At 42.9% G+C, this 24,503-nt stretch overlaps 1 protein-coding gene across 1 annotated transcript in view; it reads right to left on the reverse strand.

Moving 5' to 3' along the window:
- Chmp4b (charged multivesicular body protein 4B) overlaps positions 1-6,459 on the reverse strand; it is a 35,698-nt gene extending 29,239 nt beyond the window's left edge. Inside the window, exon 1 of the mRNA XM_051192652.1 lies at positions 6,122-6,459. Within this exon, the coding sequence (XP_051048609.1) occupies positions 6,122-6,311 (190 nt within the window). The 5' untranslated portion in view covers positions 6,312-6,459. The remainder of the gene's footprint in view (positions 1-6,121) is intronic.
- Positions 6,460-24,503: the final 18,044 nt, after the last annotated feature.

Consider the following 24,503-nt stretch of genomic DNA (forward strand, 5'->3'; position numbering starts at 1 on the left):
CAAAGACACCAGTATGTTTAAACAGTTGACACATAGGGCTGCTCTGACACCCCATCTGTCCTAAAAAATAAATAAAACTATGTCCTCAAACAATGTCACCAAGGGAAATTCCCACTGCTTAGCTTCTGGGTGGGCTTCAAGTTTTCCATCCAAGGGCCTCTGAGACACAGACCAGCTGGTGAGCACACACTATTAAGATACTGTGATTTGAGTCAGGAGTTGGTGGCCTATGCCTTTGACCCCAGGACTTGGGAGACAGAGGCAGTAGGATCTCTGTGAGTTCCAGGACAGCCAGGGCTACACAGAGAAACCCTATCTTGATACCAAGAACCAAAAGGTGACTTTATTAACCGTGAGGGTGCTACCCTGGTCTCAGCAATAAGCAGAACTTAATGAAGATGTACTTCCCGTAACATCCTCAACAGAACCTAACAGTAAATGAACTGATTGCTTCCATGAACTACAGAAATGTAGCGACACGTGTGACCACCAGTCTCCATTGCTTAATCTTACACAATTGTGTGTAAACTAAAATAAGGCCCTTCCTACAAACTCTCTTCCTCTTTATTAAAATAAGACAAGAGAAAATCTGAACTACCTAAGGTGGATACTTCCTTAATTAGCTACCATGCCATAAAAAGAAAAGAAACTGGGGCAGTAAGTTGGCTCAACAGGTGAAAGGGCCCTTGCCTGGAAACCAGGGACCTGAGTCCACCCCAGCCCCACTAACGAGGTGGGAGGAGAGAACCAACTCCATCAAGAGACTCTAGAAAAATAAAGGTGTGGCGCTACCATAACTCAGAATCCCTGCACTCAGGAGGCTGAGGCAAGGGGTCATAAGCTCAAAGGTAGCCTGGGTTTTACATAGCAAGTCCCAATCCCTCACTGCCCCTAGACTCCCCTTAAAAAAAAAAAATAAAACAAGGAGCTGGCAAGATGTCTCAGATGGTGCTTGCTATACAAACCCGATGACATGAGTTTCAGCCCCAGAACCCACAGAAAAGTAGAGGCAGAGAACCAAGTTCTGAAGGTTGTCTTCTGACCTCTTACATGTGTGCTGTGCCCTGAGTGCCCCCAAATGATAATAACAATAGTAATAATCATAAAAATAACAACAATTTAATTTTAAAGTGAAGAAAGGCTGGAGAGAGAACTCATTGCTTAAGGGTGCTTGCTCTCACAGAGGACCTGGGTGTGGTTCCCCTAATAGCCACATCAGGCAGCCTACAACTTCCTGTAACTCCAGTTCTAGAGCCTCCCAGAGCACATGCACACATGCAGTGCACAAAAACACACAGGAACACACATGTACACATGAACAATAAGTAAACACATCTCTTTTTAAAAGGTTTGGGAGCCAGGTGGTGGTAACACATGCCCTTAATCCCAGCACTTGGGAGGCGGGGAGGGGGAGGGGGGGTCTCTGAGTTCGAGGCCAGCCTGGTCTATAGAGCAAGTTCCAGGACAACAAAGACAAAATGGGGGAGGGGAGTGTTGAGAAAAGAAGCGGGAGAAAGGGAGGAACAAGAAGAGAATCTGAGACATACAATCACCCTTCTTGGGAAACTAACAGAGTACTGGCTACAGAGGTGCCCAGGGATAGTTTGGATGGTTCTTGTTGATAGGTCTCGATCTGAAGCTGGTTTCTATTAATAATTAACCCATATAAATCTGATCAGTGGTAACTATCAGGCAAGTGCCATATATCTTGTTGTTTCATACACATCTTAGGAAATCCTCCCCTTAGCCAGGTAGAAATATTTCACAAGTGAAGATAAACTGAAGTCTCCTGGGTGGCAGGGCCTATGTCCTGCCATGTCTATATTCTTAGCACTGAGCAGGCAAACCAGGATGAGAACATGAGAATGAATATATGACTAATGGAAGGGAAAAGAAACTGGAAAAAACATGTGACCCAAATTTTGCTCTCATCTGACTGGAGCCACTGCCAGGGACACAGTGCAGATAATCCAACCTGGCTTCCATGTTTTCTTCCAAGGGGCAGTGTGCCATCTTTATAATGTGTACGCCACCAAGACAGCTTCTGAATTTGGACACATATTCTGTGGGCAGAATTTGGTGCTTTCTCACTTTCTCCCATCTCATCCCACACCTTGCATAAATGGGGTATGTACTGAGTGCAGGGACAATGCCAGCCATGATGAAGCCTCTGACAATCACAGAATCAGTCATATGATGCCCCCTGATCACTGGAACACGTCTCTGAGTTGAGACGTATCACTTCATAAGCCTCATTTTACTCCCTTTTCACTGGGAATTAAAAACAAAATAAAAACAAAAACAAAAAAACATACCAATCATACTTTTCATGTGTGCCTGTGTATGATTGTATGATTATGTGTATGTGTACATGCATATGAAGGCTAAAGGTCAAGACTGAAAGGTCAAAGTTAAATAGCTTCTATTATTTTCCACCTTATATTTTGAGACAAGATCTCTCACTGAACCTGAAGCTATAACATTAGAAAGACTGGCTGGTCATGAAGCTGAGGAGTCTGCCTGTCTCTGCCTTACCCCAGCACTGGGGTTGCAGCTGGGCATACTGATGAGGCCCTTTACATGGGTGCTGGGGATCTGAACTCAGGTCCTCATGCTTGTATGGCAGGTACTTTACCAACTGAGCCACCTCTCCAGACGCAAGACTGGTTTTAGTCATATAATAAATACTCATTCACCGGGTGGTAGAGGCACACACCTTTGATTCCAGCACTTGGGAGGCAGAGGCAAGCGGATCTCTGTGAGTTCAAGGCCAGCCTGGTCTATAAAGTGAGTTCCAGGATAGCCAGAGCTGTTGATACAAAGAAACACTGTCTTGAAAAAACCAAAATAAATAAATAAATACTCATAACTAAATATCTACTGAGCATTAACCGTAAGCCAGACACTGCTAGGCATAGAGCAGTGACCATTTCTGTAAAATCCTACCTACGGAGCCATAGTTTCAGTAGACGCTGTAACACTCATGAAAAAGCATTTCACAAACTTCAAAGGACTGTACTACAACATGCCACTCATCTCCTGACTTATTAGTGTATCACCGTGCACCCAGCTGCCCCAGCTGAAAGCCTGGGAATGTCTGCATCCCACTATCTCCAATAATCCCACCAAACCACCAAGCCTCTTCTAACTCTCCTTAACAGTCTTTGGTATCAGTGCGATAATGTTAATGTTGAGCAGTTATTGATCTTTTACCATATGGCAAGCTCTGTGCTAACTTTGCATACACAACATACCTTAGCTTGTCCTGTTGATAGGACTCAGATTTATAGAGGAACGGGAGGCAGAGTAACCTGCCCAGGCAAATAACTAGTCAGTAAGGAAGCTACAACAGCTTAAACCCTGATCTGTAAGATCCTAATGCACGACCCCCAACCCCACCCCAGGACAGAGTTTCTCTGTGTAGCTTTGGAGCCCTGTCCTGGAACTCCCACCAACAGCACTTCAACATATCCAGGGCAAGATCCAAATGCTAGAAGTCACTCTCCAAAGGTACACTGCTCCTGAACACACTAAACCCTTGATGACCCACCTCATTCTCCTTCCTCCCCAAAGCCTCCTCCCTTCCCTCCCTCCACACAAGAACCTCCCCCTTGTAACCTCAACCATTTAAACACGCTTCACCACTAACTTCTAAAATTACCCCTGGCCCTTCCCACTCCTCTATTTTCAATCCCGACTTCTCCCATGAAGACAGGCAGTGTTTTCTCATATTTGATGCTCAGAGTCCCGACATCCGTGGGTCAGTAAATAAGTGGTATGCGTGTGGTAATGGTAAAACCTCACAGCAGCCTCTGACGAAGCAGATTAGGTGCTAGGACAAGAACACAACTATTATACCTTAGGACAATAAAAAGAAGAGAACTTGTACCCTCACAGGCAAACTCAAAAAGACAGACATCACTTTGAACAAAGTTGTTACAGCTGAGGTCACTTCTCCACAGTGTGTCAGCTTTCTCTACAAGCGTCTTGAAAGCAAATTCAGTCAGCTCTACAACTGCAGAAACTAAGCTAGCCCTAGACCAAGAGACCTGAGTTACTGACCTCTTACCATAAGACAGATGTTGTGCTTGGAGGCCTGTGGGATGGGAGAGGATATACAATGACACCCTCCTCCACTCCACTGTGAAGAGGCAAGCTTTCCAACATGCAGATCGGCAAAAACCATGACTAATTACCGCTGGTGAAAGAGGACCTTGATTAAGGCAGAGTTGTCAGAGAAAAGAGCTGATTAACGAACACAGCCTCCTTCTCCTTCTCCACAGCTACAACTGGTGTCCAGTCTACAGATGGATGCCCCTCCCACTCTCCAGAGAGCAGCCAGATGCTTAAAACTCTTACCAATGATTAGGGCATGCTTCCAAACTACCTTTCAAAAGCTTTCCATCCACTTAAAATCCAAACTGTCAGCCATTCAAGGCCCACCCCCTCCTTTTATTTAGTCTACCCTCCCCTCAATCTCTACATTCCAGACAGAGGTCTTTCAATTTCTTCAACCTTGACAACTTTCCAGCCATCCCTATGCTGTTCTTCCAGGCAGGAAAAAGTCCCCGAAAGCTGGTTCCTTGGAAAAGACTCAGTTCAAACTTTACTTTTTCAAAGAGGCTATCTATCCTTGACCATCCTACCAAAATAGCACGGCTCCTACTCACTATGACCAACTTTTCCTTGTTTAATGCGCATCACTGACATCTCCTAAATGGCTAGCTTCTTCACTTCTGGTCTTGCCTGCCCCCACCATCTCTATGAATATGACTGCATGCACTGGGTGCCCAGAAGTTCCAAAATATTTGCTATTAGCAAGGAGCATCCTCAAGACGGACCATCTTTTTTTGTTTGGTTGGTTTGGTTTTTCAAGACAGGGTTTCTCTGTGTAGCTTTGGAGCCTGCCCTGGAACTTGCTCCGTGGACCAGAACTCACAGAGACCTGCCTGCCTCTGCCTCCCGAGTCCTGGGATTAAAATCATGTGCCACCACTGCCCAGCAGGATCTGGGAAAACACCAAGCAGATGTTTACAATGTTAGTTTAGTTCCTACTATGTGCTGGGTAATATTAATCCTTTTGAGGGGGGCAAATCCACTAGTTCAGGACCCCAGAACAAACTTCCTTGGTGACCTTGAGTTCAATAATTGTCTGTATGACTTCTAAACCCCTCTCACCTTTGGCCCACTTTCAAAGGAACAACTCCACGCTATGATTCATGCTCACATTGCTTCTACAAAAAGCAGACATTCTTTACAGCACTAAAGCATTTTCACATTTGTTTCCCTTAAGAAAACTACAAGGCACGTTCTTAGACTCACAACAGGAAGTATGCCATCAAGTAGCAATCAACATCGGGACTGAGCTGGACCAATCTCCTTGTTTCTCGTTCAGCAAAGGACAGGAAAGTGGTGAGTCACATGGGGTAAGGCTTACAATACGGAAGTTCCAAGAAGGCCTGGATATGAGGCAACCAACCAAATGAGAATCATAGGGCTAGTGACATCCTGGGCCTCACAGCGGTCAGATCCTAACTAGTGGATGCCAAAACTGAGGTCTCAAACTTGTTCAATTTCACAAGTGAATAGTGTGGGTACCAGCGGGTCTCTTCACTCCCCAATCCTCTTTTCTCTCCATAAAGGAGGTTTTTCAAGAAGACTCCTGAGTCAGAGTCCGAAGATGGTTCAGACTCCACCAAGGGCTCAGAGGAGAGCAGAAGTGAACCGAGAGCCACATAATGATAGGTTGAGGGAAAGAAATAAGCCAAAGTGGAGGTAGAGGAAGCGGCTGGGGAGGTGGTTGAGGGCAAAGGGAGAAGAACACAGTAAAACAGAGTGGTACAGACTGAGCACGGAGTTAGAGCGCTGTGAGATCTGGGTCAAGAAAGGCCTGATAGGGGAGGGAAGAGTTTGAAGGGAGTCTGATGGTGGACGCGAGCCTGCTCAAGGAGACACAGCAATCTGGCGGAAAGGGGTCCCGGGCCAGGAGAGGCACCGAAAGAAGTCTAGCAAAGAGTTCCAGGGTTGAAGGAGACCCCGAAACGAGTCAGACAAAGTGGAGTCCGGGCCTGGGGAACCTTAGGAGAGGCAGTGGAGTCTGATGGGGTCGGGGACGCCTCACCGCGCTTGTTTTTGGTGCCGTGCTTCTTGGCAGCCGTCAGCTCCTGTTCGATCTTCTTCTCCAGGAACTCTTGCTTCTTGCTTAGCATCTCCTCTGTGTCCCGAAGCCGCTGGATGGCCTCCTGGGGGGTCGGGCCGCCCTTGCTCCCCTTACCCCCTCCAGTCCCGAACAGCTTCCCCAACACCGACATGGTTGCTGCTCGCCGCGCCGGCCCCCGGCGCCTGCTCCGGCTCGGCTCGGCTCCGGCGCCCGCTCCCGGCCCCGCCGCTCCCCGCAGCCGCAGGCCTCGCCTCCACCTCCGCCCCGCAGCTGGGCCCGGCCGCGCAACCTCCCACAGGCCCCCACGCCCGGGCCCGGCCGGCGTCAGGGCAACGCGCCGCTGACTACAGCTCCCAGAACACCACGCGCCCACAGCCCCTCGAGTCTAAGGGAGGACCGTGCGCTGCATGCCGGGAGTCCGAGTCTTCCGGCTCGTGGCGTACGACGGCGCACCTTTTTAGTCGCGCCGAGGTCAAAGGGCGAGGTGGCATGCTGGAAGACGTAGTCTCCTTGGAATGTGTTCCTTAGAGGCGGAAGAACAAGGAGAGAAATAACTATTACAAAGACAGGGATTCGTAGTGGTAGAGGCCTGACTTTAATTACCAGCCCCCAAAGCACATGATCATATTTGATTTTCATAATCAGTTCGTGACAGATAATGCTGTTCCAGGGTTTCATGTAGCCTAGGCTGGCCTTGAACTCCCTGTGTATGTAGCAGACGCAGGCCTTGAATTCTTGATCTTGTCTCTGCTTCTGGAGTACTGGGATTAAAGGTGTGTGCCAGCCTGTCCCTCCTGCTGTTCCTTTTTTATGGGTAAGTGAATCAAGCTCTGGAAACTAACCAACTAACTTAATTAACCAGCCCAGTTGGTCGTCTCTACTTGGGTAGGTAGTCTTTCTATCCTTTACTCAACCTAACAAATTTCCCGAAACCTAAGAGACTTCCACCTTGGCAGTGGGGTTCAATTGCAAAACTTCACATCAGACTTGAATACTCACTTGGGCAGGTACTTCTTCCTGTCACAGGTCCTCTTGAAAGTGGGATAGGAAATACAAAGGGCCCGCACACAGCATACTTCAGGCACTCAAACAAAAATGTGTATTTTAAACGACGTGGCACTTCATGCAGCCCATCCTGGGCTATAGTGTGAGTTCCTTTAGAGTTAAAATAAATAAATAGATTAAATCTCACTCACTTTTAAGAGGACCTGTGACAATGTCTGTTTTGTTGTAAGACAGGTCTCCTTATGTAGCCCAAGCTGTTTTCAAACATGTGATCCTCCTGCCTCTGCCTAAAGCCTCTTGTGTTTGCATGTTCTAGGGATTCTAATCATCAGTTGTTACTGAACCAGAAGGAGACCCTAGCACTTTCAAAGTTGGCATAAGGGCCAGGTGTGGGGGCATACATCCTGTTCTCACCACCTTGAGATCTGGAGTCCAAGGTCATTCTCAGCTATGTAACAAGTTCAAAGCTAAGCTGGTATACACAGAACCTAAACTTTGTCTGAAAGGGCTATATTTTATGGCACCATGAATTATGAAACATGAGTCACAGTTATATCTGTTCTCTAATTGAAAATTTGCAATGTTTTATCAAAGTTAAAAAAAAAAAAAAAAAAAGAACCCATCTGTCTAACATCAGGGCACAACCCATTCAAATCTGCCCCTCGCTTACCTCAGACATGCTGCTCCTCAGCACTCAGAGAAAAACATTTGCCAGTTTTGATCCAGGCCTTCAAAACCTATGAACAGGAACAGGAAGATTGGTTTTTCCAGACAGAGTTTTTTTTTTTTTTTTTTTTTTGTGTGTGTGTGTGTGTGTGTGTGTGTGTGTGTGTGTGTTTAACAGTCCTGGCTGTCCTGGAACTCACTCTGTAGGACCAGACTGGTCTCGAACTCACAGAAATCTGCCTACCTCTGCCTCCCAAGTGCTGGAATTAAAGGTGCATGCCATCACCACTGGTGTAGATGCCACAAATCTTAATCACCAGTCTCACACTGCTGTTGAGCTAAACTGGCTGACAGCAGACTCCTTGTGTCCTGAGTGTGTCCTAACAAGCTTATGTCAACTGAGGAAGGAACCTCAGTTAAAAAAAGGCTCAGTTAAGGCTGGGCTATAGGCAAGCCTGTAGAACATTTTCTTAATTGGTGATTGATGGGAGAGGGCCCATCCCATTGTGGGTGGGGTCACCCTGGGGTGGTTGTCCTTGGTTCTTTAAGAAAGCAGGTTGAGGGTCTGGAGAGATGTCTCAGCTCTTCCAAAGGACCCGAGTTCAATTCTTAGCACCGACATGGCAGCTCACAACTGTAACTCCAAGATCTGACACCGTTACACAGACATGCATGCAGGCAAAACACCAATGCAAATAAAAATAAGTAAATTATTTAAAAAGAAAGCAGGTTGAGCAAGCCATGAAGAAAGAGCAAGCCAGTAAGCAGCATCCTTCCATGGTCTCTGCATTGATTCCTGCCCTGTTTGAGTTTCTGCCCTGACTTCCTTAGATGATGAACGGATGTGGAAGTGTAAGCTAAATAAACCCTTTCCTCCCCATCTTGCTTTCTAGTCAGGCTGTTTCATCACAGCAATAGCAACCCCAAATGAGACCCTAGGACTCCACGAAGTCATCTTGGGGGAAAAGCACAGCAGAAAACTCAAATTTAACTTGAGTGCTGTTCCCATACAATTGACATTGGCCACCGAAGAATAATTTTGAACCTACCCTGGCTCTGTTTTTAAAAAGGTGCTAAGATCCAGGTGCAGTGTGCCTGTCTATTGTGTGGCCTTTGGAAGACTAACATAGGAGACCACAAGTTCCAGGCCAGCTTAGCCTTCATAGCATAATTCTCAATCTCAAGAAGAAGAAAAAACGCTAAGATCAAGTCATGGTGTCTGCTTAGGATGTGAAATGCATCATGGTAACACATGGGTTAGCTGCCATCTTGCCTGAGGATTTAACCGCCATGGCAAGACTCACAGTGTATATTGATTAAATACCAGAAGGCCTGGGCTTAATTGTTCTGGCCTGTGGGGTAAGTGCAGGTCCTTTTAAAACTTTGATCAGTTACTATTACCTCATTAAAAAGCTACGTGAAAAACGGGGCTGTAGCACTTGCTGCTTGCCAGGCTCAGTTCCCAACACCCATGTGATGGGTTGCAACTATAACTCCAGTTCCAGGAGATCCAGTGCCCTCTTCTGACCTCCACAGACACCAGACACACATGAAGTACAAATACATGCAGGCAAAATGCTCTTACAAGAAAAGAATTTGTTTTAAAAAATGTTGTTGGGCATGGTGGAGAACACCTTTAATCCCAGCACTGGGGAGGCAGAGATAGACAGATCTTTGTGAGTTCAAGGCCAGCCTAGTCTACAAAGACAGTTCCAGGATAGGCTCCAAAGCTACACACAGAGAAACCCTGTCTCAACAAACAAACAAAAATTAACTTTCTAGATAAACATTAGAATGATTGATTCTTTGTAGCCATGGTATATACCCTGCTAGCAAGCAAGGGCATTGTCTGTGAAGGAACACTTTCTGTCCCTTATGCTTATGCTCTGTTGATCTGCAACAAGTTACTTAGCTGTAAATGTATATGGGATATTGGGATGATTTTAGTATTAGATGTTCTGGTGGAAGTTTCACCCCAGCCTCTGGCATCCATGTACCCAAAGAGTCTGGAATGTTCTGGTGGAAGTTCCACCTCAAATCCCCTTCACTCATATCTCTCCAAACCCGGCCATCTCCAGAAGCCCACCAAATGATGACCTTCCCCCAGAGATGCTCAAGACCACTCCCACAAATAGATTTGTGGTTTTCCGGTCTTTCTTTTCAGTCTCCCCTCTGGGGGGGGGGGGTCTGGAAAATCACCTGGGAGCGTTGCATCCATTAAACCTGGACTTTTTCTAATTCTGTTTGATTTAGTCTGATTTGGATTGCTGCATCAGCAGAGAGGCTTATTGGGGAACAAAAACTTCATTAATCATGTAAGATGAAAAACATGTCACCTGTACTCTGTAGGAATTTAGCAAAATCACTGTATGGGATACAGACTGGAATAAACAGATGCTTCTTAGAAGTACTTTGACCCTCAGGATTCCATGCAGAGAACAATGTTTTACTGAGGGTGCTATCCCATGACCTTGATTACAGGATACCTTGTATTATTTGTGTAGTGCACACAATGCTTAATGAAGGACTAGAGTCATGGAGACACATGATGCTCCCCTTCGGTGAGATATGTAGCTTAAGGTCCGGAATTGGGAAATACTTTATATAATAACTGGTAAATATCCTTTTGTGCTAGAGAGATGCTTCAGGGGTTGAGCGTACTGGCTGTTCTTCCAGAGGTCCTGATTTCAATTCCCAACAACCAAATGGTGGCTCACAACCATCTATAATGAGGTCTGGTGCCCTCTCCTAGTGTGCAGGCAGAACACGGTATACATAGTAAATAAATAAATATTATGGAAAGAAAGAGCCAGGCAGTGGTAGCCTACGTCTTTAATCCCAGCACTGGGGAGGCAGAGGCAGATGGATCTCTGTGAGTTCCAGGACTTGGGGGAGGGGACTACACAGGCTTTAAACCTATCTTCAAACCAAAAAAACAGACAGACAAAAGTGTTGAAACCATGTGAAAACGATAAACACATGTGTTACCTTGACCTTGAATGAAAGAAGCTAGGCACAAAAACTCAGGGCAGTCTTTGTGCCTTTCTCTCTCAAGTGCTGGGTTACAGACACAAACCACCATGCCCTGCTGAATATCTTTTTCCTTTCTTTTTCTTTTTCAGGCCTTTCATGTGCTGGGAAAGCACTCTCCTATTGAGCTAAATCCCCACTCCCTACAAATCATTTTCTTTTATATCTAAAAGTATTTATTTATGCCAGGCATGCTAGTTTACATCTTCAGTCCCAGTACTGAGGAGGCAGAGGTGGATTTCTATGAGTTTGAGGCCAGCCCAGTCTCTGTGTCCAGTTCTAGGTCACACAGGGCTACATAGTGAGATCTGAACAAATTCAGCAACGGGAAAGGAGACAGACCCAACCAGAGGTGGGTGAGCAGGAGATATAGGCTGGATTGGGCCTCGCCTTGAGACAATGGTGGGTTCAGTTGAGTCTGAGTAAACCAAGTGACTGTTGTAATTTTAAAAAGCAGCTCATGTGAGAGAAAGACACCATGCAACAGAGCTTGGGTAAGGTGTTTTTTTTTAATTGGGGGAAAGTGAATGGGAAAAGGGAGGAGGAGAGAAGGGAGAGGGAGATCAGCCTCTGGGGACAGGAGCAGCAGAGGAGGAGAAACAGAGAGAGGGGGAAAGAGGAGAGACACACACAGAAGGAGGAAGGGAGAAAGGAAGAGAGAGAGATTGGAAGTGGCAGGGCCCTTTTCAAAGGGAAGGTAGTGAATGTGCACAGGTGGTGCTCTTTGTGGCTGCAGCTGAGGGAGTATCCTTTCAGAACCCCAAGGACAGGCCAATATAGATGCCTGAATACTAACAGTGACAACACATTGGAGGAGGCACACAGGCTCCAGTGATCACTCCCTTTACCTAGAGACACCTACTCTTTCTCACAGAAGGGAGGGTCTGCATCCAAGTCCAGGTAGATGGAAGGAAAGTCCATGTGTGAGAGCCAAAGCTACATTTTACGTTTTAATACTATGCCTGAGAGATACATGAAACAAAAATGTCTGTGACCTTCAAGCCTCTTGCTCAAGGACAAACAGTTCCTGAAATATTGTTTATGGGAGATAACAAGCCACATGTTTTTCACTTGTTTGTTTGACCCATCTGCACCAGAAGTGCTTGATCTCCTGTGGGAGGGAGGTTCACTGGCAGGAAACACATCAGGATATATGCTTGCCCCTGATTGGATGTAGGCTGGAGGTATGTCAGGATGTATGCTTGTCCTTGATTGGACCTGATGGGAAATGCAATGAATTATGGGTTTTACTTCTTAAGTCACTTCAAACAGTGACACGGGCCATTTCCCAGGAGCCTAGGTATGGACCTGGCCAGAGCCCAACCACCCGGCCAATATTTAATTAAAGCTTGCTGTCTTATTCTCAATCTGTGGAATTAATGTATTTTCAATGCTTTAGAACATCCTGATGGCTTAACCCTCAGAGTATACCCAGAACCCCAGCACTTGTCCCCCCTCTCACTGCTGTCACTCCATGCTGGCTGGGTCACCATCATCTTACTTGAACTGTTGCAGTAACCCCCTGAAGTGTGTCACACAATAACTTTCCAAAGATACCTATGTCCTATCCCCAGAATGTCCTCAAAGGTCTTTGAGAGGAAGAGGATATTCTGGATTATCCAGTTGGACTTGGTGTAATCACAACAAGGAGGATTGGAATGCAAGATGTTCCTCCTGGCTTTGAAGGTGCAGAAAGGCCGAGCCAAGAAATGCAGAGAAGGCACTGGTGGGTGTGGAAGTAGGTAAAGGCACTTGCTGCCAAGCCCTGAGTTCAGAGAGAGAGAGAGAGAGAGAGAGAGAGAGGATCCTCCCTTCTCCCAGCCCTCTTCCTCCAGGCACCTCACTCCACACCCTCCTCTTTTTATTCTTTTCTGCTTTACAACAAACCACATAATTGATGTATTCATTTCATTTATTGTGTGTATGTGTGTGTGTGTTTTTTTTTTTTTTTTTTTTTTTGTCTCCACAAAGGATCGTACAAATCATTGTGTTTATGATGTTATCTTCAAAGCTAGGAAAGTATTTGTTAAAGGAATTAATGAAAGGACAGAGGTAGGGATAATCTGGGAGTCTTGCCCCAGTGAGACCTTGGAAGGGGATTTTTCCTCCCAAACACAGTGTATTTTTTGTGGCTGTACAAAGGACAAGGACTTTGGTCTTTGGTCACCTGTCCCAGGGCTAGGGCTTTCAAATGTACCCCAAATGCCCGTATAGAATGTCAGACCCTTAATCATGAGTGCAGACCCTACAACCTCTGTGATTCAAATTGTACAGGACCCTGAGAACCTGGACAAGGGGTTTGAAGCTGTGGGGGTTGGGAGCACCTGCGTTGGAGGCCTCCATTCCTTCCTCCCCGCCAGGTGGGACGTGGGGGTAGGGCAGAACTGGTCCAACCTGTTTTCCTAGACCATGCGGCCCTGCTCAGTCAACTGAGACTTGCAAGTTATTGCTTCAGTCATTTTCCCAGGTCTCTGCCCCACCTTCAGACCATTGGAGTGTCTTCTCTTACACATGGCTAAGCCCACATAGCAGAGTCTACCTGAGGAAAGTTATTCAAAAGATTTTTTGGGGGTGGGGGTTCTACTGACAGCACAGGCAAGTCAGCTTTCCTCCCTAGAGTTTCTCAGCCCAACTGAGGCTTTTAGACCACTAAGCCATTAACTTTCATAGAGCGTCTGTTTCAAGGAGGACAATAAACCATAAAGAAATGCCAGGGCTGGAGAGATGGCTCAGTGGTTAAGAGCACTGCTTGCTCTTCCAAAGGTCCAGATTTCAGTTCCCAGCAATCACATAGTGGCTCACAACCATCTGAAATGAGATCTGGTGCCCTCCTCTGGCCTGCAGGCATACATGCAGACAAAACACTGTACACATAATAAATAAATAAATCTTAAAAAAGAAAAAAAGAAACGCCGGGTATAGTGTAACAGCACTTGGAAAGTGGAGGTAGTAAGGTTCAAGGTTATCTGAAGCTCCATAGCAAGTTCAAGGATAGTCTATCGAAATCTCAGACATCTAGAAGACCCTTTCTTAAAGGTGGGCACTGCTCTTCTAGAGGATGAGTTCAGCTCCCAGCACTCATGCCAGGTGACTCACAATCACCGCTAACTTCAGTTCCAGGGGATCTGAGTCCCACTTCTGACCTCCAACACATGCATCACACACACACACACACACACACACACACAACTAAATAATTTATTTATATGAATAAAAAGATAATATTAGCCGGGCATGGTGGCAGATGCATTTAATCCCATCACTTGGGAGGCAGAGGTGGATCTCAGTGAGTTCCAGGACAACCTAGTCTACAAAGTGAGTTCCAAGACAGTCAGAGCTGCTACACAGAGAAACCCTGTCTTGAAAACCCAAAAAAGAAAAAAAAGAAACCGAGGCTACCAGGGTGTAGCAGCTCATAATCTATAATCTTACCCTCAGGGAAGCCACATCAGCAGCTTTGCTGACAGTTCAAATGGACCTGAGCAACTCTGTGAGTTCCAGGTGTTCCAGGCAGGAGGAGTGATGGGGAGGGAGAAAGGAGAGGGAGAAAAACAGCAAAGGAATAAAATGAATTGAAATATGCAGAAACTCAGTTCTATCAAGATTGCTCAGTGGGTAAAAATGCTTGCTGCTAAGCCTCTCATCCTAAAATCCATCCCTGGATCCCAAACAGTGGCTAGCTTTGCACTCTGGTCTTCAGGCAAGCTTTATTTTTTATATTATAAACAAAATATCACCACATTTCTCCTTTTTTTGTCTAAAATAAAAGGGAAATTGTAACTAATTTAAGAAAAATTATACATGTACAGTAATTATACAAGGCAATAAATACATCAACAATATCTAGTCCATTTGCATTTGACAAATTCAGAGAAAATACTCCGTATCTATCTCACCTTGGTGAGTCCAAAAGTGTTGTACCTAATTCACTTTATATTTTGACTTGCATTACCAATTCAAAATTATATTTCTATGTGTCTCAACCTTTTACACATTACACCTCTTTAATGAGTTTCTTTTCTGAGTCTGGTAAATAAACAAGGGAAGCTATAACCTCAGAGACCTGAGACGTAAATAACATTGAGTAAGCAGGAAGTGCAAGCAAATGACTTCTGAAAACTAAGAGAAATTACAAAAACAGCTGGCTGCCTGGAAAGTCACCCAGGGTTCCCTTCGACATTGGAGCATCCATCTTCTACCTATAGGCCTAGAATGTTCTACAGACTTTTCTATGAAGCAGTATTTTTGAAGGACTGTCCTGCCTTGTTTGGGCAAGGTTTGGCAGTCACTATCTTTCTCATTCTGCTTGTCCAATCTGGACAGCATACTATCAGCAGTCAAGGCAAGGGCACTTTATTGCCCAGTAGCTTATTTTCACCACAAAGAAATTAAACTCCATGTGAAGTTTCTTTGCCCATCACCTTCTCTGATGTAGATTGATGCTGCCAGGAGCAGACATATCTCATTGTTGTAAAAAAAAAAAAAAAAAACCTATGTTATTAAAACATCTTAAATGCCATATTCTGCAGATCTCTGAAGTGTTTGAAGATATCTAAACTATATCTCTTTTGACCTTGAGAACATAACTAATATGATTACAAATTTAATTGTAATAGGTAACTAATTACTAATCTGCATTCCTTATTATCCTAAACAGTCGGTAATAATAACTTCCAAGAATTAGAAATTAGCATTACATTATTAAATGAGCTGTAAAGGTACAATACCTTGAAGGATTATAAATGTTTGTACAGAATGTTCTAATTATTCCAAAATTTGTATAAATATACAAAATTTGTTTACAATATAAAAAGTCCAATCCAATGTAAAATGTTTAAACTACTAGTTGCTTTTTAAAAGTGTAGATTCAATAATCTGCCTTTTTATCTTATCATATCTGTATCCCCCTTTTTTCTTTTCAAAATAAGACTCTGAATCTAATCTCCTTTGTTTACCTTTTTCCTGACCATTACTAATAACTTGTAACCAGCTATCCTAAACGATGACAAATACCTATAACCAATTGAGCGACCAAAAACCACCCACCCCACTCTTGGGATTGTAAGCATTATGTTCTTAAATTTACTTCCTGCTGTCTGGGGGGTGATGGTAACTTCCTGAAAAGAAAAATTTGGGTTAATTTTCAAGTTCTGGGAGAGGTAGCTGTATCATTTGTTGTCCAGTCTGTGTGCAATGGGAAAGTGCAGGCCTTGTCTCAAGTCCTGCCTAGAGTTATCTGTGAGGCTGGATCATCTCAGCTAGCCACCTTGGAATTGTCCTGAGTAGTTTGTAGTCCAAAACTGATCTTTAGGAGGTGTTTCAGCTTAGTGGTGTTACTATTGTCCTGGTGGAATCGTTATTGTGGGACCCATCCTCCTTTTGGAGACTTCAAAGGTCAGTGTTAGGCGTGGTCACCTACCATAAAACGGGTAGAGACTCAAACCTGAAATCATGTACAGAGAGGAAGATGGAGCCTCTTTCTAGAATCAGTTAGTTCTCTATCTAACCATTAATATCATGACAAAAAGTTTGTTATTTATGTGTGTGTGTGTTTGTGTGTGTACATATACTAATAAATTTTGAGATAATATTTATACCGTAAGAAAAGCTGTTAAAGAGCCAAAATAAAACCAAAATATTATGAGATTAGCGGCAATAAAATAGTCCCTTAATTTTGGTTTTTCTTCTGTCAGGTGGCTCTTCTGACATGAGACAGAGATTTTGGATTTTAACAAGAATGCTTGGGTTTAGAGAAATAGAGAGCCAACTCCAAAGCCAGTTTTAATTTTTAATTGGACTAGGGCTACAGAGAACATTTTAATTATCTGTCCATAGAGAACAGTAGGAACAAACATTTAGGAACATTTATGAAATTTTATCCTGTTGGAAATGTGATCTACCAATAGACCAATTTACTCTTTTCCTTGGGACAATTTTTCTGGATGATTTGTCCTTTTTCTTCAGATGTCTCATTTGTCCAGTGGTCTTTGGATTCCTTAGCTGGATCCCTTTGTTCTCCTGAAAAGACAGAAACAAAATTCTTCCCCAACCCTAATTTTAGGGAGGTTCTCTTTTGGCAAGTTATATCTGATCAAATGAAAAACATTTGTTAGTTTTATAAGTTAGTTTAGATTGAACAGCCATGCTGTTTAATGAACTATGATTTCTTCTAATTAAGGTGCCTTTCTTGTTCAAATTGAATCTTTACTAATTTTGATGGTATCCATAGCTTTTATTTTTCTATGGAAACAAAAGCAAAACCCCTTCTCCAACATAACACAGTATCCATTCTGAGGCCAACAGATTTTTTAAAGTATTCCTGCTGATTTAATTCCATATTTTTCTATTATCCAATGTCTCTCCACAACTTTTTTGTTTGTTTTGTTTTTCAAGACAGGGTTTCACTGTAGCTTTGGAGACTGTCCTGGGACTCACTTAGTAGACCAGGCTGGCCTCGAACTCAAAGAGATCCACCTGTTTCTGCCTGGGGAGTGCTGGGATTAAAGGCGTGAGCCACCACTGCCTGGCTCCACAACTTTTGTTCCTTTCTCATTCACATTTAGAAAATTCAAAGTTAATAAAGCATTATGCAATCTATTTCTGGGGATCTTTACTACCCCTTTTTGTTTATTTAGCATATCATTTAGAGTTTGATTTGATCTTTCTATAACTGCTTGCCCTGTAGGATTGTGTGGTATACCAGTAATATGCTTTATATTGTAATAGGCAAAAAACAAAACAAAAAACCTGTTTCATTTTACTAGAGACATATACTGGAGCATTGTCTGCTTAATTTGTTTACAAGTATACCTGTTAGGAGTAATTTTCCCGCTGGCCTGGTCCCTCAGCCATGCCAGCCCCAAATAACACACTGAGACGCTGTATTAGATACAATGCTGTTGGCCTGTTACTACCATTTCTTATTGGCTAGCTCTGTCTTAAATATTAACCCATTTCTACTAATCTAAGTATTTCCACGTGGTCTTATCTTACCGGAGAGAGGGCCCAGAGTTCTACCCTGTTGGTCCTGCATCTTGAAACTCCTCCCTACTTCTTCTTTTTTCCACCTAGACCCCGCCTATCTTGCTTTCCTATTGGCTAACAGTGCTTTACTCATTAACCAATAAGAGAAACATATTTACATCCCATCATATACCTTGCAAAAAATGTGTGAATACAGAATCAGCCTTTTCTGAACTCAAAGCAGTTGACCAATGAAATTCTGAATAGGTATCAATAGTGTATTGTACATATTTTAATTTTCAAAATTCTACAAAATGAAACACATCCATCTGCTAGATTTTATTCTTTTGATTACATTCGGGTTACTTCCTGCAGGTAGTGGAGTTGTATAAAGAACGAGTGGATCATATCTTTGGCTTATTGCCAAGTGATGGAAAAATCTTTGGTATTGACATGATGTTTTTTTTAATGAAATTCTGAGGCCTTTAGCACATTTTCTATCAATAGTTGATCAATTTTTTCATTACCTTGTGCTAGAGGGTCTGGCAGACCCGTATATGATCAGATGTGTGTTTTATATATATATAGGATGATTCGTATTCCTGATTATTTCTTGTAACTGAATAAATAATGAAGTTAATTCTTACTCATCAGGAATAAATTCAGCAGTTTCAGTGTGTAAAACAACTCTTTCAGTATACTCAGGGTCAGTAACTATATTAAGAGGTTTTTTTTTTTTAATGATTCATTAACACCATCAGAATAGCATATAATTCTGATTTTTGGATGTAATCTTAAGGGCATTGAGCCCCTTAAGTTAAATTTTCTCATTTGTAGCCTGCCTTTCCTAATTTATTTGCAGAATGTAGGTGCTCCAGATATTGGTGTTCCCCATATAATGCGAGGAAGGATCCAGTTAGTTCTCTTTATAAATTGAATTCTCTTGCTTTGGAGAGACTTGTTGTTAATCTCTCCCAAAAATTACTGCAAGCTCTTTGCCAAGGTTCACTGTCTGCCCATAATTTGTCAATTTCAACATTAGTAAAAGGTACTATAATTTCTGATGGATTTATTCCTGCTACTTGACCAAGTCTTAATTTTCCTTTTAGAATCAATTCAGAGACCTTTTCCACACAAGCTTTTAATTTTTTACCCTGTTTATGTGGTAAAAAGATCCATTCTAAATTATTATCTTCCTTCCACATTAGTATCCCTGAAGGAGAATTCTAAGAAGGGAAAATAACCAAAATGCAATCAAGCTCTGGATCCAAACCATCCACATGTGCATCCTGTAATTTCTTTCCCACCAAAGCCACTTCTCTCTTAGCATCAGCTGATAATTCTCTTGGACTATTTAAGTCCTTGTCACCATCTAAGTTTTGAACAAATTACTCAGTTTATCATTTTGTATCCCAATAGTGGGCAGTAGATAGGAAATGTTTCCTAGCAATCTTTGGAAGTCTTTAAGTGTCTGCAATCTATCTCTTCTAACTTATATCTTTTGGAGTCTAATTTTTTGTAGACCTATTTTATATCCTAAATAATTAGTAGAATCTCCTCTTTGTATTTTTTCATGAGCAATTTGTAATTCCCAACAAGGCAAAATTTTCTTTATTCAAACATTTTCTCTAAGGTATCTATCTACATTTGAATCAGCTAATAAAATATCATCCATATATTGGTGAACTATAGATTGAGAAAATAGCTTACATATAATTTCCAATGGCTGTCATACAAAATATTGGCACAGGGTGGGACTATTTAACATTCCCTGTTTGAGAACCTTCCATTGATCTCTCTCTCTCTCTTTCTCTCTCTCAATTTATTTATTATGTATATAGTGTTCTGTCTGCATCTGCCCCTGCATGCCAGAAGAGGGTACAATATATCATTACAGATGGTTGTGAGCCATCATATGGTTGCTGGGAATTGAACTCAGAACCTCTGGAAAGCCACCTAGTGTTCTTAACCACTGAGCCATCTCTCCAGTGCTGGTATCTCTTAAAAGGTAGAGAATTATTATAAGTAGGCACTGTAAAGGCAAATTTTTCTCTGTATTTTTCTTGTAAAGGTATAGTGAAGAAACAATCTTCTAAATCAATAACTATAAGAGGTTATCCTTTAGGTAATAAAGAAGGCAAAGGATTCCAGACTGTAGAAAGCCATTTGGCTGAATCACCTTATTAACAGCTCTTAGATCTGTTACCATTCTCCATTTTCCAGGTTTTGTTTTAATAAAAAATATCGGAGAATTTCAAGGGCCAGTTGATTCTTCATTATACTGAGTAGTTACTTATTTACTTAGTTATTTATTTATGGTTTTTCAAGACAGTGTTTCCCTATGTAGCTTTGGAGCCTGTCCTGGAACTCACAAACTCACAAAGGCTTGCACCACCACCTGGCTATGCTGAGTATTTGGCTGCTCCTGTACCAGCTGTTCTAAGACTTGCAGTTTCTCTGTTATTAAAGGTCATGCTCAACCCATACAGGTTTGTCCATCAACCATTTTAAAGATAGGGCTGTTGGTGCCTTTGAAAGATCAGCAGCTGTTGTGCCCTGTTTTTGTACAACTTGAATGGTTGGTGATTAGTCTTTATATTTCCTTCTAATATTTTTTCCAAGAAACATACATTAATTTATGGTTTGTTTCTAAAATTGGAGGAATGTTAACCTGAATATTCCATTGCTGTAACAAATCATGTCCCCATAAATTAATCCCTATGTTAGCTACATATGGCTTTAGTTTTCCTTTCTGTCCTTCTAGCCCTATAGATTCATCTCACTCTCTGTTGTACCTGAGATAAAGTTCCAGTTCCTAAATGCTGAACATTTATGAGGCCAATTTGGATGCCAAGATTCTGGTGCAATAATTGTACCATCCACACCTGTGTCTATAAAGCCTCCAATGACAATGTCATTTATTCATATTTTTAATTTTGGTCTTGGTTCATTTATAGAAGTTTGCCAAAATATTTGCTTTACAGTTTCTCCTGAATTTATTGTTCTCTAGTCTATAGCTTTTCTATCATCCAGAGTAGTATGGTTTCTTACAATAGACATTAGGTTCTTTAATTTCTCTGGCAAGGAGTTCCCTCCATGGTTACAGGAAACAACTGAACTGAATTTGGCATGAGGCCTTCAAGAGACCCCTCAAGGCATTTCCCAATGGCAAAGGGTTATCTTGACTATCCCTTGTTGATCTACATTCATTAGTCCAATGCCTGCCTTTGCCACAATTTCTGCCTAATCCAAAAGGGAGGGACATTCTATTTGAATTATGCTTAGAAAAAACATTGTTAAGAATGCCCTGTTTACAATCCCTGTTTAGGTGACCTTGTTTGCCACAATTGAAACTCTTGCCATTTAGATTTTTCTTCAAACCTCTGGAAATCACCTCTCCTATCCAAGCATCATCATGGTCATGAGATTCAGTATTGATTGTATTTCACACCCAGACCTCCACGGGTGCTGATCTTGCCTTTAATGGCCTAATTACTCTTTTGCATTGTGCATTAACATTTTCAAAAGCCAGAGATTCAATTATTACTTGTTTTGCTTCTGAATCTGGTATCATTCTATTTACTGCTGGTCAATCTTTGTAAGAAATCTGTGAAGGTTACCTTTTGGGCCCTGTATAACTTAAGTAAATAATTCAATTTTCCCCCCCCTACTTCTCCAATTCTGTTCCAATCACTCAAAGCTGCTGCGAGGCATAAATCCAGGGCATGGTCATCATATAGAGTTTGCTTTGGTATATCAGCAGTGGGGTCAAGGGTCATTTGTCATGTGCATCCCAACTCAAGAGCCTGGCTTGCTCAGCTCTACCTGCTACTGGCACTGTGTCAGATAATCCACTTTTCAGTATATTAGAAGCCCAGATTTTTAAGTGAAATGCCCAAATTGAAAATTATATTTTAATTGCTACTGAAGAACAGAAAATCTGTGTATACCCATCTCATTATTTCAGCACAATTATATTACCCTTCCTAAGCCTTGTAGTGTTCCTTCATGTTTTTTAACATCTATTGAAGTGTGAATGTATGTGTGTGAGTGTGCCATTGTTCATGTGTGGAGGTCAGAAATTGGTGGCAGATGCCTTTACCCTGAGTCATCTCACGAGCCCCTTATGGCATTTCTTTTTCTTGTTTTATTGCTCTGGCCAGACCTCTACTGTCCTGCTTGAATGTTTAGTATGTATCTTGACATAAAGGAAACCTATCATATGTTTTCCCATTGTTGTACATTTTTACCATTATTTTTTATTTGTAGTTCATTCTAATTTCATGATTGTGACATATTTATTACTTATTTTGAGATGGGGTTTCGTGAGTCCCTGGCTGACCTCCAGTTTGATATCTACCCAATAATGGCCCGAAACTCTGCTCCTCCTGCCTTTGCTTCCCACATGTTAAGCTCCCACGTGTGTACCACCGCTGGGTTTATGAAGTATTGGGATTGAACCCCAAGCTTCACAAATGCTCTGAAAACATTCCCAGCCTTTTTTTCTTTGTTTCTCTCCCCACCCCCGAGACAGGGACTGACAATATAGCTCTGCCTAGACTAGAACTCACAAAGATTCACTTGCTTCTGCCTCCCAAATGCTAAAATTAAAGGCATGTGCCACACCAGGCTATACTTTTTAAAACAGGGCCTCGATATATAGACCTGACTGGCCTTGAAGTCTGAGATCTGCCTGCCTCTGCCTACCAAGTACTGGGACTAAAGCATCAGTGGTGGCCCACATCTTTAATTCCTGCACTTGAGAGGCAGAAGCAGGCAGATCTGAATTCAAGGCCAGACCTATCTACATAGTGAGTTTTAGGGCAGCCAAGGCTACACAGAGAAACAGTTTGAAACACACACACACACACACACACACAGCTTTCACATCAAGCCTGTTTGAAACACAGTCTTGCTATGGCAGCTCAGGCAGGATTTGAACTTAGTAAGTAGCCAAGTTTGACCTTTTACTTATGATCCTCCTGCTTCAGCTTCCAGAGTGCTAGTATTATAGTTATGTACCACCACCCTTCTGGTATTTTTATCCATTTATTTATCTTCTTTGGCAATGGTAAGGATTGAACCCAGGACTGTGCTCTACTACACAACTATACCTCCAGCCTCAGTATCATCATTTGAGAATGTCATCTTTTTTTTCTCTTTTTCTAACATGGTGAATGCCTATCTATTAACTGGATTCAACCCAGCAGTTGCCAGTCTGTGCTCTCCATTCTATGCCCCTGAATTACGGCATCAGCCTCATCAGGTAGGATACTGTGGTGGTTTGGATAGGAGTGCCTCCCATTAGACTCATGATTGAATGCTTGGCCCATAGGGAGTGGCACTATTAGGTGTGACCTTGGAGGAAGTGCATCACTGTGAAGGTGGGTTTTGAAGTTTCATATATTCAAGCTACAGCCAGTGTCACAGTTGCTTCTGCTGCCCCCTGGTCAAGACAGAACTCTCAAGCTCCTTCTCCAGCACCATGTCTGCCTGCATGCTGCCATGTCCCACCCACTATGAACTAAACCTCTGAAACTGTAAGCCACCCCAATTAAATGACTTTCCTTTATAAGAGTTACTGTGGTCATGGGTATCTTTTCACAGGAATAGAAACCCGAAGACTGGTACTGTTTTTTCCATTAGCTGAGGAAGCTGAGATTCAGAAGCATTCACCATAGTCTAGAAGGGGCAGAGCCAGGGTTCAAACTCAGCCCTGCCTGACACCAGTCTGTGTTCTTTCTGGATTAGGGTGAGACCTGGACACTCAGCCTGTCAACACTACATTGTCCTGTAACTTGGGGGCTCTTCAAGGAGCTTTGGGCCCTCTGCCACCAATTCTCTGTGACCTCAGATGAAGGGCTTCTGGGGCTCAGTCTCCCGCCTGCTAACATGTGCCAATCATTCTGCAATAGTGTCAAGCTTCCCTCATACAGTCCCGTGCCAAAGCTGCCTTATTCTGTGATCTGTCTCTACCACTTCCTTGCTCCGTGGCTTTGGCCTGATAACCCCTCAATACCCCCAGTGCCTTATCTCAGCTGCAAAACTGGATTCAGTTCCTAGCTTGAGTGCTTGAAACCAATGGCAAGCCTATGGCAAATGAGTGATTATTTTTTCATGACTTTTGGAAAATATGTGCACATGTGAGTGCTGTTGGAAACAGAACTTTCACTGAGCGTAGAAGCAGATGTATTAACATTTCTCTGAATGTTCATGCTCCAATCTAAAAACAGGATTTCTCCCTGGACTCCTCTGATATGTAGAGAAGAAAAGCCAAATTTCTTAATACCCTATGTTCTCTCTAATTCATCACAAACCCTTACTTCAGTAGAGCAGAGAGGCTAGGAGCATGTGGAGGCAAGCCAGGCTGGCTTGACTCTCAGCTTTGCAATGTAGGCTGTGTGAGCTTGGGCAAGGAGCTCTGCCTCTCTGTGCCTCTGCTTCCTCAACTCTAAACTTGGGAAAGCAATAGCACACACCTGACGACTGAGGCAGTGTGACATGAGCCGCCTAGCAGTGTCCATTACTGAAGGCTTAAAGCATCAGCAATTGTCATCTTCCAGGCGCTCCTCCCAATCTCTAATCTCTAGTCACCCTGGGTCATTCACCAGCCCAGACTTCATACCTGCTTCCTTAATTGCCTGCCCTGTTTGGACACATATCATTGATAAAAACATTT

This window comes from Phodopus roborovskii, unplaced genomic scaffold, assembly GCF_943737965.1.
Source record: "Phodopus roborovskii unplaced genomic scaffold, PHOROB, whole genome shotgun sequence".
Classification (NCBI taxonomy): Eukaryota; Metazoa; Chordata; class Mammalia; order Rodentia; family Cricetidae; genus Phodopus; species Phodopus roborovskii.